At 38.6% G+C, this 14,597-nt stretch overlaps 2 protein-coding genes across 4 annotated transcripts in view; one reads left to right on the forward strand and one right to left on the reverse strand.

The window, feature by feature from the left end:
* Positions 1–12,078, forward strand: part of LOC137629314 (zinc finger protein 681-like) — a 43,176-nt gene extending 31,098 nt beyond the window's left edge. Inside the window, exons 4-5 of one of the 2 annotated variants that reach the window (XR_011041481.1) lie at positions 9,281–9,423; positions 11,161–12,078. Coding sequence is in view for 1 of the 2 variants with exons in the window: in XM_068360583.1 (XP_068216684.1) it covers positions 9,281–9,303 (23 nt within the window). In the remaining variant the exon portion in view is untranslated. Of the gene's footprint in view, positions 1–9,280; positions 9,473–11,160 lie in introns of those variants that run through there. The other variant, XM_068360583.1, reaches the window with a different exon arrangement.
* A 956-nt stretch (positions 12,079–13,034) lies between these two features.
* Cdc14 (cell division cycle protein 14) overlaps positions 13,035–14,597 on the reverse strand; it is a 283,378-nt gene continuing 281,815 nt past the window's right edge. Inside the window, exon 12 of one of the 2 annotated variants that reach the window (XM_068360567.1) lies at positions 13,035–13,537. In XM_068360567.1, coding sequence (XP_068216668.1) covers positions 13,035–13,537 — 503 coding nt within the window. The remainder of the gene's footprint in view (positions 13,538–14,597) is intronic. The other variant, XM_068360559.1, reaches the window with a different exon arrangement.

The following is a 14,597-nucleotide window of genomic DNA, read 5'->3' on the forward strand; positions in this document are numbered from 1 at the left end:
ACATCCTTCATGTTTCCCCCGGCCAAGCTTGCTTCCAGATCTAGCGTCTGGTATGCCACGGGAGAAGTTCTCGGCTTGGGAGTTCCTGCCTCTGCCCAGGGCGACTTCTCAAGTCTGGTAGACTCTCCCCGCAGGCTGGCTATGAGACGCTCCAAGATTTGCTGGACTCCTTCGGATATGGACCATCTTATGAAGGGAGTTTTCCGTGCATTCGAAGTCTTTAACTTCTTGGACTGGTGTTTGGGAGCGTTGAGCAGGAAGACCTCCCCTTCTGATAAGGAAACTTCCATGCTCATTATGTCCTGCATGGACAAAGCCATACGGGATGGTTCTAGTGAGCTTGCGGCTTCTTTCGTGTCCGGGGTCCTCAAGAAGCGGGATCACCTTTGCTCCTTCTTGTCAGCTGGAGTCACCCCATGTCAAAAGTCGGAGCTTATGTTTGCTCCCCTCTCGAAGTGTCTCTTCCCTGAAGAGTTGATCAAGGAGATTGCCGCCTCCCTGATCCAGAAAGACACTCATGACCTGGTGGCGTCATCCGCACGCAAAGCCACCCCTTTGCCCTCCGTGCCTAGACCCAGGATGGACACTCCAGCCTCAAGGTTCATTCCGCCCTTTCGTGGCAGAGCCTCCAGCAGAGGAGGTGCTCGTGCCGGAAGTCAACGTGGGAGCAAGAAGAAGGGTTCCAAGTCCTCTAGAGGCAGAGTCTGACTGCCACCTTCTTCAGACAGCAGTGGGAGCCTGGCTCAAGAACTACTGGCAGGCCTGGGAGAACAGGGGCGCAGACGCACAGTCTGTGAAGTTACTCAGGGAGGGGTACAGGATTCCATTCTTGCGCAACCCCCCTCTAGCAACAACTCCCATCGACCTCTCTCCCAGGTACAGAGAGGAGGACAAGAGACAAGCTTTACAGCAAGAGGTGTCTCTCTTACTACAAAAGGGAGCGGTAGTCATAGTCCGGGACCATCAATCCCCGGGCTTCTACAACCGCCTCTTCTTAGTGCAGAAGAAGACAGGAGGGTGGAGACCGGTGCTAGACGTCAGTGCTCTGAATGTCTTTGTCACAAAGCAGACGTTCACCATGGAGACGACAAAGTCGGTTCTAGCATCGGTCAGGAAGGAAGACTGGATGGTCTCGTTAGACCTAAAGGACGCTTACTTTCACGTCCCCATCCACCCAGATTCCCAACCTTTTCTAAGGTTCGTTTTCGGGAAGGTTGTATACCAGTTCCAAGCCCTGTGCTTTGGCCTAAGCACGGCACCTCTAGTTTTTACCAAACTGATGAGGAATATTGCCAAATTCCTGCATTTAGCAAACATCAGAGCCTCCCTCTATTTGGACGACTGGCTTTTAAGAGCTGCGTCAAGTCGTCGCTGTCTGGAGAATCTACAGTGGACTCTAGATCTGACCAAGGAATTGGGTCTCCTGGTCAATATGGAAAAGTCCCAACTCGTCCCATCCCAAACTATAGTATACCTAGGAATGGAGATTCAGAGTCAAGCTTTTCGGGCTTTTCCGTCGGCCCCCAGAATCAGTCAAGCCCAAGAATGCATCCAGTCCATGCTGAAGAAGGACCGATGTTCAGTCAGACAGTGGATGAGTCTGATAGGGACGCTTTCATCACTGGACCAGTTCATCGCGTTAGGGAGACTCCACCTCCGCCCCCTTCAATTTCACTTAGCTGCTCACTGGAGAAAGGACAAGACGCTAGAAGCGGTCTCGGTTCCTATTTCCGAGAAGATGAAGTCTTCACTGACTTGGTGGAAGAACAACATTCTCCTCAGGGAGGGTCTGCCACTGGCTGTTCAGACCCCCGACCACCTTCTCTTCTCGGACGCATCGGACACGGGCTGGGGTGCGACATTGGACGGTCGGGAATGCTCGGGCACGTGGAATGCGGATCAAAGAACGTTGCACATCAACTGCAAGGAGCTACTGGCAGTTCATCTGGCCTTGAGAAGCTTCAGGTCCCTCCTTCTAGGCAAGGTGGTGGAGGTGAACTCCGACAACACCACAGCCTTGGCGTACATCTCCAAGCAAGGAGGGACTCATTCGATGACGTTGTACGAGATCGCAAGGGACCTCCTCACCTGGTCAAGAGATCGAAACGTATCCCTAGTAACGAGGTTCATTCAAGGCGACATGAATGTCATGGCAGACCGCCTCAGCCGGAAGGGTCAAATCATCCCAACAGAGTGGATCCTTCACAAGAATGTTTGCAACAGACTATGGGCCTTATGGGGTCAGCCTACCATAGATCTGTTCGCAACCTCGATGACCAAGAGGCTCCCAATTTATTGCTCACCGATTCCGGACCCAGCAGCAGTTCACATAGATGCCTTTCTTCTGGATTGGTCCCATCTAGACCTTTATGCGTTCCCCCCGTTCAAGATTGTCAACAGAGTACTGCAGAAGTTCGCCTCTCACGAAGGGACAAGGTTGACGTTGGTTGCTCCCCTCTGGCCCGCGAGAGAATGGTTCACCGAGGTACTGCAATGGCTAGTAGACGTTCCCAGAACACTTCCTCTAAGAGTGGACCTTCTGCGTCAGCCGCATGTAAAGAAGGTACACCCAAGCCTCCACGCTCTTCGTCTGACTGCCTTCAGACTATCGAAAGACTCTCGAGAGCTAGAGGCTTTTCGAAGGAGGCAGCCAGAGCGATTGCTAGAGCAAGGAGGACATCCACTCTCAAAGTCTACCAGTCGAAGTGGGAAGTCTTCCGAAGCTGGTGCAAGTCGAAATCAGTATCCTCAACCAGTACCTCTGTAACTCAAATAGCTGACTTCCTTTTATACCTAAGGAAGGAAAGATCCCTTTCAGCTCCCACGATCAAAGGTTACAGAAGCATGTTGGCAGCAGTCTTCCGTCACAGAGGCTTAGATCTTTCCAGCAACAAAGATCTACAGGACCTCCTTAAGTCTTTTGAGACCTCGAAGGAGCGTCGGTTGGCCACACCAGGTTGGAACTTAGACGTGGTACTAAGGTTCCTTATGTCAGCAAGGTTCGAACCACTTCAATCAGCCTCTTTTAAAGATCTCACTTTGAAGACTCTTTTCCTCGTCTGCTTAGCAACAGCTAAAAGAGTCAGTGAGATACACGCCTTCAGCAGGAACATTGGATTTACATCTGAAACGGCTACATGTTCCTTACAGCTTGGTTTTTTAGCCAAAAACGAACTTCCTTCTCGTCCTTGGCCCAAATCGTTCGATATTCCAAGCCTTGCTAGTTTGGTTGGAAATGAACAAGAAAGAGTACTATGCCCTGTAAGAGCTCTTAAGTACTATTTGAGACGTACTAAACCATTACGTGGTCAGTCAGAAGCTTTATGGTGCGCCATTAAGAAACCGTCTTTACCTATGTCGAAGAATGCAGTTTCTTATTATATCAGACTTTTGATTCGAGAAGCTCATTCCCATCTGAATGAGGAGGACCATGCTTTGCTGAAGGTAAGGACACATGAAGTTAGAGCTGTCGCAACTTCAGTGGCCTTCAAACAAAACAGATCTCTGCAGAGTGTAATGGATGCAACCTATTGGAGAAGAGAGTCAGTGTTCGCATCATTTTACCTTAAAGATGTCCAGTCTCTTTACGAGAACTGCTACACCCTGGGACCATTCGTAGCAGCGAGTGCAGTAGTGGGTGAGGGCTCAACCACTTCATTCCCCTAATCCCATAACCTTTTTAATCTTTCTCTTGAAATGTTTTTTATTGTTGTTTTTGGGTTGTCCGGAAGGCTAAGAAGCCTTTCGCATCCTGGTTGATTTGGCGGGTGGTCAAATTCTTTCTTGAGAAGCGCCTAGATTAGAGGTTTTGATGAGGTCCTTTAGTATGGGTTGCAACCCTTCATACTTCAGCTCCTATGAGTCGCTCAGCATCCTATGAGGATCGCGAGGCTCAGTAAGGAAGACGTACTGTACTTAAAAAGGCAGAGTAATTGTTCAAGTTGACTTCCTTACCAGGTACTTATTAATTTTATGTTTGTTATTTTGAATAACTGCTAAAATGAAATACAAAATACTTAGCTCTTAATGTTAACATATATGCTGGTCTCTACCCACCCCCCTGGGTGTGAATCAGCTATATGATCACCGGGTAAGTTTAATATTGAAAAATGTTATTTTCATTAGTAAAATAAATTTTTGAATATACTTACCCGGTGATCATAAATTAAAGGACCCACCCTTCCTCCCCAATAGAGACCCAGTGGGCCGAGGAGAAAATTGGTTCTGTGTTGACATGGAGTACTTGAGTACCTGCTCGACAGATGGCGCTGTTGATGTACACCCCCACCTGTATAGCGATCGCTGGCGTATTTCGTCCTTAGGTTTTTCTGTCGGGCAGCAGAGCTGACAGCTATATGATCACCGGGTAAGTATATTCAAAAATTTATTTTACTAATGAAAATAACATTTCTCCATCAGATATATGTTTTGTCAATAAACAATGTGAAAGAATAAATATATTATAAAGAATCGTCTAGGTAAGTCTAAATTTAATAACACAATCCGCCGAAGTCAACGACAGCAGCTTGTTTTCGGATGCACGCTTTGTAATACTGTATTGTAATTTTTCACATATTTTAACGCAAATTGGGATAAATGACACTCAGCATAATTTAAACATGTTATTATAAACTTTCTTTGAATACCAGAATTTACCAAAATCATGGAATTAATAAAACCCGATATTTGTGAAAACTTATGGAGAGGTAAAAGAACAGCCTGTAGCGGCCTGGCGGGAAAACGATCCCTTCTGACATGTAGACGCAGTTTTTTTTTTTTTTTTCGTAATATAGTTCGGCCTATTCCTTTCAGTTTAAATAGTCTTGTATTGTCTCTTTTCGTATTATTTTGCTTAGTATTTTCCCACATTCCTGTTCCTCACATAATATCTCTCTATTTTCCCCGATATCCCTTCTTTCATATAGGCCTATGTGATATCCGCACTACTATTCCTTATGTTTTGTACCTTACGTCAGTAAGCATGTAAATAATAATAACAACATAAATTTTATGCTGTGTAGAAAGTATAACCTATTCTGTAAACCTGAAATTAAGCATAGTATTTTTTCTTTATTCCCGCCTCTACACCATTTTAATGAGACTAGCACACGCTTCCCTTCAAGCCATCACTTTCGACAGAGGATAAGAAATAAGGAATCGTAGTGCGGATATCCCATTTATGAAAGAAGTGATATCGGGAAAATAGAGAGATATTATGTGAGGAACAGGAATGTGGGAAAATACTAAGCAAAATAATACGAAGAGAGACAATGCAAGACTATTTAAACTGAAAGGAATAGGCCGAACTATGTTACGAAAGAAAAAAAAAAAACTGGGTCTACGAGTCAGAAGGGATCGTTTTCCCGCCAGGCCGCTACAGGCTGTTATTTTACCTCCCCATAAGTTTTCACAAATATCGGGTTTTATTAATTCCATGATTTTGGTAAATTCTGGTATTCAAAGCGAGTTTATAATAACATGTTTAAATTATGCTGAGTGTCATTTATCCCAATTTGCGTTAAAATATGTGAAAAATTACAAAATTACAAAGCGTGCATCCGAAAACAAGCTACTGTCGTTGACTTCGGCGGATCGTGTTATTAAATTTAGACTTACCTAGACGATTCTTTATAATATATTTATTCTTTCACATTGTTTATTGACAAAACATATATCTGATGGAGAAATATAGGTTAATAAATAAGTTTCGATTCACATTACTTGGTAATTATTCGAGAACAATGAAGGTGTTCGGACAAAAATACTTCCGACCAATCAGGTATCAGGAACCTTTCCGAGCTAAAAGGGCACCCCTGTGAGTGGGTGCAAATATGCACCGCTATAAAAAATAGACTATAGTGGGTTGTTTTGATCCTAATATCCTCTCATTTCTTAAAGTAAGTTCTTCTAATCAGTCTCATATTACTTATGTGGATGGCGTGGCATATCGTATGATTCTATTAAACTCTGAGGTATCTGACAAAGTTTCATCTAAGAACGATCGATTTCATCATTTTTCAGACAACAGTGTATGCTGTTAGCTTGCAAGTTGGACCTCAAGCTCATCTCCCAATAACATTACAGGGGTTAATGTAAATCTAAAACCAAAACGAGTTGTCTGCGCATTCCTTCAATTATACCCTTTTCAAATACCTGTAGTAAACAAACCAAGAAACTAGCTGAATTTTACATAGCTTCTCTTGTCGTACAGGAATGTGAGAAAGAAAAAAACTCAGCGACTGACAATGAAAGTGAAGAAGTATCACCTTTTCAGTCGTTGTGTAACCATATTGCTGAGGTACACCCTACTAAATTGACGAACCTGGGTTCAATGATGATTGTAGATGTGCATATTTGGAGAAGCAGGAGGCCTATCATCCTTTGAAGGGTAATGGATCATATTTAACTTGGAATAGTTATATTCAGCTTAGAGCTTTTGCTCAGAGGTTATGCTTCAACTGAGAGGATTACAATTTAACCATAGAAGAAACCCTTTCTGGTACAACCCTGGACTATAAGTAGTGAGCTACCCTTAAATCCGCACTCTTTGCTGCTTTGGTGTATATGTAACAGTTCTTCCTATACTTAAACTGACGGCTCTGTCACTCACGGTTCAAAGGAAATGGCAACCCATTTGGCTGATGTGTTTGATAGTTAGCTGAGTAATGAGAAACTATCTTCTGTCTAAATAGGTATGCTGAAGGTAATAATCTGTTCCCCAGTTTGCAATTTGGCTTTTGCAAAGGCCTTGGAGTTTGTGATGCCCTTTTTAAAATTCTGAATACTGTCCAGAAATTTCTTGATTGTGGTCAGGAAGTTCATATGATTAGCCTTGATTTTAGTGTTGCCTTTGACCTTGATAATCATGAGGCCCTTTTTTTCAAACTCAAACAGTTTGGAGTAGTTGGGTCTTTTCTTGGCATTATTATTGAATTTTTAAGTAATAATCAAAGAGTAGTTGTTGATGGGCACTATAGTGAGTATAGGAATGGGATATCTGGTGTTCCTCAGGGTTGTGTTCTTGGCCCATTACTTTTCACACTAGATATACATTATATGTGGGTTGGCCTAGAAAACAAGCTTGTTGCATATGCAGATGATGCTACTCTCTTTACATCAATTCTGGCAGCTGTCAGCCATAGGACAAGAAAACTCTCAAACATTAGTCAATAAATACAGGGTTAAAATCTAAGCCAAGAAGATCAAACTCTGAAGGGATTAAAAAGAGGTCACATCTTTAGGCTGAAAGCACTGTATTTGATTTTAAATTTAAGTCAGGGACAGGCACTGGGATATAGGCTGACAGGTTCCACAAGGAAATGCTTACATGAAGGGATGAAATTTTTCTAACATACCAAAGTTCCTACTTTTGGGAAAAGCCTGACTTGTAACCTTGATTGCAGACAATGACCAAGTCTCTTGAAGGTGAATGGCAAGTCTGCCAACGGTGAAATGCGATGTTTGCAAAGTACTCTCTTTGTATTGGCCATGTGTAATTAACTCATGGCTACCCTATGAAATGAATCGTTAGTTCTGCGGATCATCCTTTCAAATCATAAGTTATTGTTTAAAGAAGCACAAGCTCCACTGCCATAAAATATATATAGATAAATAGATGTCAACATCATTCTCCTCAGTAGGACCAACTACAATAATATTGTTCCATCGCATTTACTAATAAATACACGACTGGTTGTGAATCAGTCCACGTCCCTAAGCCATGTGTGTTTTAAGCTGTGCATACAGATACATCAACTCCCTCTCTCTCAAGTAGTACAGTAATTACTTTTATGAACCTCTTCTGATGTTCATATTGCTACTTCTCTAGAAGCTCGGTTTATTGACGTTTACCCTGCAGAATATTCCAATTTTATTCCCTTTCAGAAGATTGCCCTTAGTAAAGTAAAGAAACAATCTAGCAGTTAATGGTAAGGAGCACCATCAGTTGCACATTATTCAGTTTTTCCGTCACTGCGGTTACATCAAGACATATCCTCTTTTCAGATTGTGATATGTTTACTGTATCGCGTTTCAAGTTGTCTTTCTTCCCTGCTAAATTTGTTAGCATTTTTGAACAGGGACTGCTCTGTGTTTTGAATAGCCATTGTGAGGTGTATAATGTCCATGGTTACTCTCTGGGAACATATGTCTGAAGTTGGGTATTTATGGGATTGATGAATACAATGCAAAGTGGTTAAGCTCCTACATTATAAACAGAACATCTGCCATTTAATTTTTATAATGACCTAAGAGAGCGAATAGTTGTTCATTACGGAGTTGATAATGATATGACACGCCAATACACACTTATCTGCTAAGTTAGTCGTGAGCATTTATAGATCTTATGTAACTTCTTGTTATTCTCAGAAGGGCAGCAGGCCTTCTCTTGTGAGCTGTAAGTCTCGCTTGCCTGCCCAGTTACTTACACTAACCTGACTTCCATAGTTGGGTTTAGTAGTCATAATCACAAAGTGTTTCTTCAGTAAGGGTTCTGAAAGTTCACTGCGCCTTACAGAGTCGATATCCTCTTGTAGGGTCTCAAATTTTTAGCTTAATTAATGCAAGTCTTTGCAATTTGTCTTAAATTGCTTTATTTTATTTTAAGCAAAGTATCAGGCATGCCTTTCCCTGTTAAAGGTATTAGACAATGTTCAAACAGTAATACCAATGTTAAGTCTAGTCTGTTGACTTGCATTTGATATGTGCTCCTTGTAGAAGGTCAGAGTGCAATTCAAGATGTTACCCTCTATATGATCTTTATAATAATTTAGGTGAAAGAATATCATAAGTTGGAACTAGAACTGAATGTAGGAATGCTAAGGCAAACAAGATTTATAATATTCCTGGAATTAGCTCCAAGCGAGACGTCATTTTAGATGGATTTGTGATCGTTTGGCCACATAGCCCTGCGCTGGAGCCTGAGTCTATTCAGTGCCTAAAGTCAGAATAACAAAATGTTTTTCACTTTCCAACCCATCACTTATATAGATTCCCTCCTCCCAATACTACCCATTTCTTGTAGCTAACACTTCTTGTTACAAAAAAATAACATGTATTACCGTGGATCTGTAGTTCCAAGGCTAATAAAATTCTATCTATATGTACAGTAATCAAAAGAATTTTCAAAAACTAGTTATGTGTACTATATAGGTTTATATGGAAGAATTCTTTTAAAATATTAAAGTAGTGTGTGTTGTATGGAAACAAAAAAATTATGCTTTATTCTTAGTTTTACTAAAAGTAAAACACTTTCACTAACATCACTGATTTGTACTTACAGGTTTAGAAGAAGAGATGAACTGATATACATTGAAACAAAATAACAATGCCTCAGAAGAATCTATTAGATTTAATTGATTTTGTACTAAATTTCTGAAGATTGGGTAGTGGTTGAAGCTGGCCATGGGAAGCACTGTATACCAGGTTGGTAGTAAGAATGTTCTAATAAACTTCCAATTCTAAGAAACTGCAATACATTTTTCAATCAGCAAAGGTAAAAAAGAAATTGCCAAGTACTCCTCTTAATCTATTTTCCTCAAATAAGACACTACAAACTTCTATAGCATAACAAACAGGGTTAGAAAAATAGTTCAATTCCCAAAAGCATATTGTTATTCAAAATGAAAATAAAAATGATTTAACATTAATCATAATATACTACATTCTATGAGAAGCCATACCAATGTCTTGACTCTTGACACTTTTATTCTAAGAACACTGACATTTTTAGAATAACACTTATGTGGGAAAACTATTTGGTTTACTCAAATGGTAAAAAAAAAAAGTTACAACTTTCACTAGAAGGAATAAGCCTGGCTTTTTTGTTCCCAAGCAATAAAAAAAAAACTTTACCAAATAATTATACCCTCCATAAGTCAGAGTTGAAACAAATAAACCAATTACCCCAAAAACAAATAGTTTGCCATGTTTAGTTCACATATGCTGCAAGTGTACATCATTTTGTCGATGAAAGGTATGGAAACGTATGTGTCATCGGTAGTCTTCGAAGTGGCCACCGTTATAACATTTATTGTTATTTACAAGAAATAAAGCTATAAAAAAAGAAGCTGCTGATGATCAATACATAGAAACATACCTTTCCTTTTTCTCTAAATCAAAACATAGTTGCTCATCCAATTAAAAATTTCAAAAGGTAAAATATATAGAAGTATATGGATAATACTTTTTTAATGTTTGTGAAAAAAATATATAAAAAATGTAATTTGTGCCTCATAGATATCAGTATCAAGGAGCAACGAATCATCAGCCTGGAATGAATGGCTGGAGAGACGTTGTAGTGGTAATGTGTAATTTACAGTCTGCAGTAACAACTCACTTCAAGTGGGTGATATCTGGCTGCCTCTTTTCATGTCCTAGAACAAATGTATACACTGAGAATTTAAATCAAGTTTATAACTTTTAATCCTCAACCTGACTTGGAGTTATACCCTATATAAAGACTTGTCCGTATCAAATACGAGAGGTCGTTCCATAAGCTTTTCTGGTAATTTATTACCGCCTTCAAATAGGATCATTTAGCCTAAATGGAAATTTAAGATATTGCTTTTAATTCTCATATCAGCATGTACAAAAAGACTGATACAAAAATCATATTTATTCAGGGTACCAAAATGTTTGATAGGCCCTTCATTTTTATTTTGGATTTTTTTTTTTATAACAACTATATTCTATAATGGAAACCTATACCAATAGCCCCTGGAAGAAAGCAACTGCTATATTTCTTTTATTCAATCATACAAGTATAATACTGTATTGCTGAGCTCAGAGACTTTTAAGTACGATTAAAAATATAACAATAAACTTGCTTTAATATTCACCTTACATATTGCAAATACAATATACAGGTACTGTCTAATATGTACAGTAAATAATGTCAAACTGAAAATCTTATATGATTTGCATCAGTCTTCAACATTGCAATTGTAGATAGCCATATTTAAATTACCAACTTAACATAGGTTTATAGTGTTCTAATTTACTGTTTGAGGTTGCTGAAGCACCATGAAAATGAGATATTATTTCATTAAACCAGAAAATACTGTAGTGCATAGAATTTATATTGCCTAAATAAATATATAAATTTCAAGCCCACATTGTGAGAGCTATTTCTCTATAAATTGTACGTTTCGTTCTTTACAGATGTCGACAGCCCTCCTGAAACCCAACTGTAATATTTACATTAACATTTTTAGTCCCCATACAGTTTTAGAACACTGTAAATCTACTGCTTATCTTTAGAACAGTGTGTATTTAGGGTAACGTCATAGCAGATTTTTTTTTTTCATTTTTCTTTTATGAGAAAAATATTGGATGGTTCATAATCTATAATTTACTACATTGCTATTCTAAGAAAAATATATATTGTATACACGTATATGTATTTATAGATATATCTATATCCATATATGCATCACCAGCAGGTATCCGAGTACTATCTGTTTTTGCTATACCAAATTTATCCTGCTTTAGATTTATTTATTTTATAGTTTTTAATGCAGTCCCACATGCTGTGTGTCCTTTCTCTGGTTATTTGCCTTTTAAAAATGTACATTTTACATTTCAACTGTCCTAAAAATACAGAAAATAACATTAAAAGTAGAGTCTCATTTAAGAGTTAAGCATCTTCAATGAATAGTGCTAAAATTTACCAGTTCACCTCAAAGGGAAATAACAATTATCCATATTTAATGATTCACGTTCAATATTTTGCCAAGATTTTTCTAAAAATTCTTTGATGATTTAAAAATGATGCATTACATTTCACAAGTATTTAAAAAAAAAATTCAGCACCATTTGAAAAAACATTACCTGATATTAACTCAGTGTAGTAAATTTAAATGTCATATAAAATTGTATTTTGCAAATTTTAAGGAAGCAAATTAGAATTATTTAAAAAAAAATCATGAATGAATTTCAGGTGGTGCTGCTTTAATTGCAGAAATTACATTATGGTAAGGAAAATAGCAACCATCATAATGTCCTGTAAAAGCAAATTGGTTAAATTTTAGCGAAAAAAGAAGAAAAAAAAAAAGTAACAAAATCTAACTGCCCACCACTTACAGCCAAAAGTGATAAACATAAACTTCTTATGTTCGCCTAAAATGATTCTCATCTCACCGGGAAGTCTCTGAATTCTGCAGTCTGTGTAAAATCAAGCGTATTGATTTCAATAACAAGAAAACTTGAAAGAATAAAATTATCCAATTATGGATGACATACTTTAAAACCCTTCATCTGTTATTTTTTTCAAACCTATAAGTAATTTGTACACCAATAAGAAAATGGCACAACACTTTTATCTATCATAAATCAGGCACACAAGTTAGCCTCTTATATCTACTAGTTACTGTAAGTACAATACGTAAAATAAAAACTAAATTTGACCACAATTTCTATAAAAAAGCATTTCCTTTCACAAAATCATAATTTCTGACACAATATAGACCCTGCTTAACAAATCACTTCTATGTAAAATAATTTGTACAGTTACTGTATATTATAAAATTAGTCAACGTTCCACATTTACAATAGAGACTGGCTTTATTCATCAGGAATATGACGAGATCGGCGAGTGGTCACAGCACCTACACCAGTCGTTCGTTTGGTTTCTTCCTCCCATCCACTTCGTGAGTGTAAGGTACGATCACAAGGTGGGTCATCGGGAAGGGTCCGAATCACTTTGTATAAGCTTTTTTCTTTTTTAATTGTATAATACTCAGTAATTTGTTTCTGTGAAGCTTTTTTCTTACTATGACTTGTATCCTTGTTTCTTTCAGTTTTGCTTCTCTCTGAAGCATCGCTCAAGATGGGTTCTGGACTAGTAACTCTACTTCTCGATTTGCGTGTTTTCAAACTTCTTCCGGGCTCTCTGTTTGAAGGGCTGTGTGATCTTTTCTTAAGCCCACCATTCTTTTTGCCAACGTGGTCACCCCGACTCGTGCCTCGGCTGGACAGCCTTGAGCTAGTTACTGTGGCGCTCTTGCTGACTTTGCCATCAGTAGATGTAGTTTTCCTCAACTCTGGGGGAGCAGATCTTGACAGTTTACCCTCCCCTCTAGACTTACTTTCCGACACAACTTCAAATGACCAAGACTTGGAAGAACTTTTGGTAGCCTTGGTAGCGTTCCTGAATTCCGAGGATGAATTTTTTCCCTCGGCAGAGGAAGTGCCGGACAAGATTTGATCCTCTTTGTTGCTGGAGCCGAGTATGGAATCCGGCTCTTTATCATGATTGGCATTGGAGCTGGTAATTTGCGACTGGCTGGATGTGTTGGAGTTGGTGGAGGAGTTCTTGGTGGTGCTAAGCTTGCCGATGGAAGAGCTTCGCGATTTCTTGAGAGAATTCTTGCTGGTAGAAGTGTCACTTGTGGCATCTGTGTTGGATGATGTTGGCGATGATGTAAGTGGCGAAACTTCGGTGCTTTTAACTGTCTTGTTTTTGGTGGGCAGTGTTGGTAGTCATCTGACAAGGGCAGCTTTCGTGGAACGGCTGGAGAGTGTGCTGGAGGTTCCTCGGCTGTAAATGCAACATAAGATTTATATCTGTGTTTCAACAGGAAAAATTTAAAATCCAGAAATGCAAAACATCTGCTGTGATCTAGTCAAAAGCAACAAGCAATACAATTAAAGTCTTTTTTAATATGTAATGCTAAAAAAACTTGCAAACAACATACTATAAAAATACTTAATGTACAGTATTTCCTGAAGGGCTCTGAAATATAACTAGATAAGAGACAAATGTCAAAATTCTATTATCGTACATTGAAGTGCAATACCATTAAAAGGTTGGGTGTGTTGATAAAATACAACAATGTATAGTAATTCATTAAGGCAATAAGTAATATCTAAAATTTAGAGGATAATGAAAAGAAGACTTGTATGCAGTAAAAGCGTTAAACATTATTTTACTGAAACACCAGTTTACTTTGTGCTTCTTGGATGAATAAAAAAAAATCTAAATTTGCTATACCTATTTTAAAAGTAATTTGCACCATCTTTAGTAATACTATTTTGAAAAAAAAAATCACATCCAATTGTAGGATTATTGGTGAAATGAATATAAAAACCAAACATGTTGGGGCAAAACTTTTCATACACAAAATCTTTGTACTGTACTAGAAAATTACTGTTTCATGATCTTTGGTTAAAAGATCTTTTGCCTGTGAGGGTTAACCATCTTTTCCCTTTACATTGTTTATTTTCAGTAATGTGTATTACATAGTGACTTCTGTACTACAGTGCAGTAATATCTAAATTACTTAACAATCTGGAAATATTTCAGGGAAGCATATACAGTAGTAGCTCTTTTCCATAGTTCTACTGGTTTTGTCATTACATTTACTATCAGATTATGAATTTGAAAGATTTTGATACTGTAATGAACTATTCATACTATGATGCTATACAGTACTTATCTTTCTCTAATCTGCTGAGTGAAGAGTGAGTGTAATGACTTGGAAGAAATTTAATGTTGAAGACACTAACATGTAGTGTTGACATTGGAATCTTTTGCTCACCAACTTTAAAGCACAGCTCATTATCATACTTTTCTTGATCTTGAAAGTTTTTGAGACCAG

This window comes from Palaemon carinicauda, chromosome 2 (genome assembly GCF_036898095.1).
Source record: "Palaemon carinicauda isolate YSFRI2023 chromosome 2, ASM3689809v2, whole genome shotgun sequence".
NCBI lineage: Eukaryota > Metazoa > Arthropoda > Malacostraca > Decapoda > Palaemonidae > Palaemon > Palaemon carinicauda.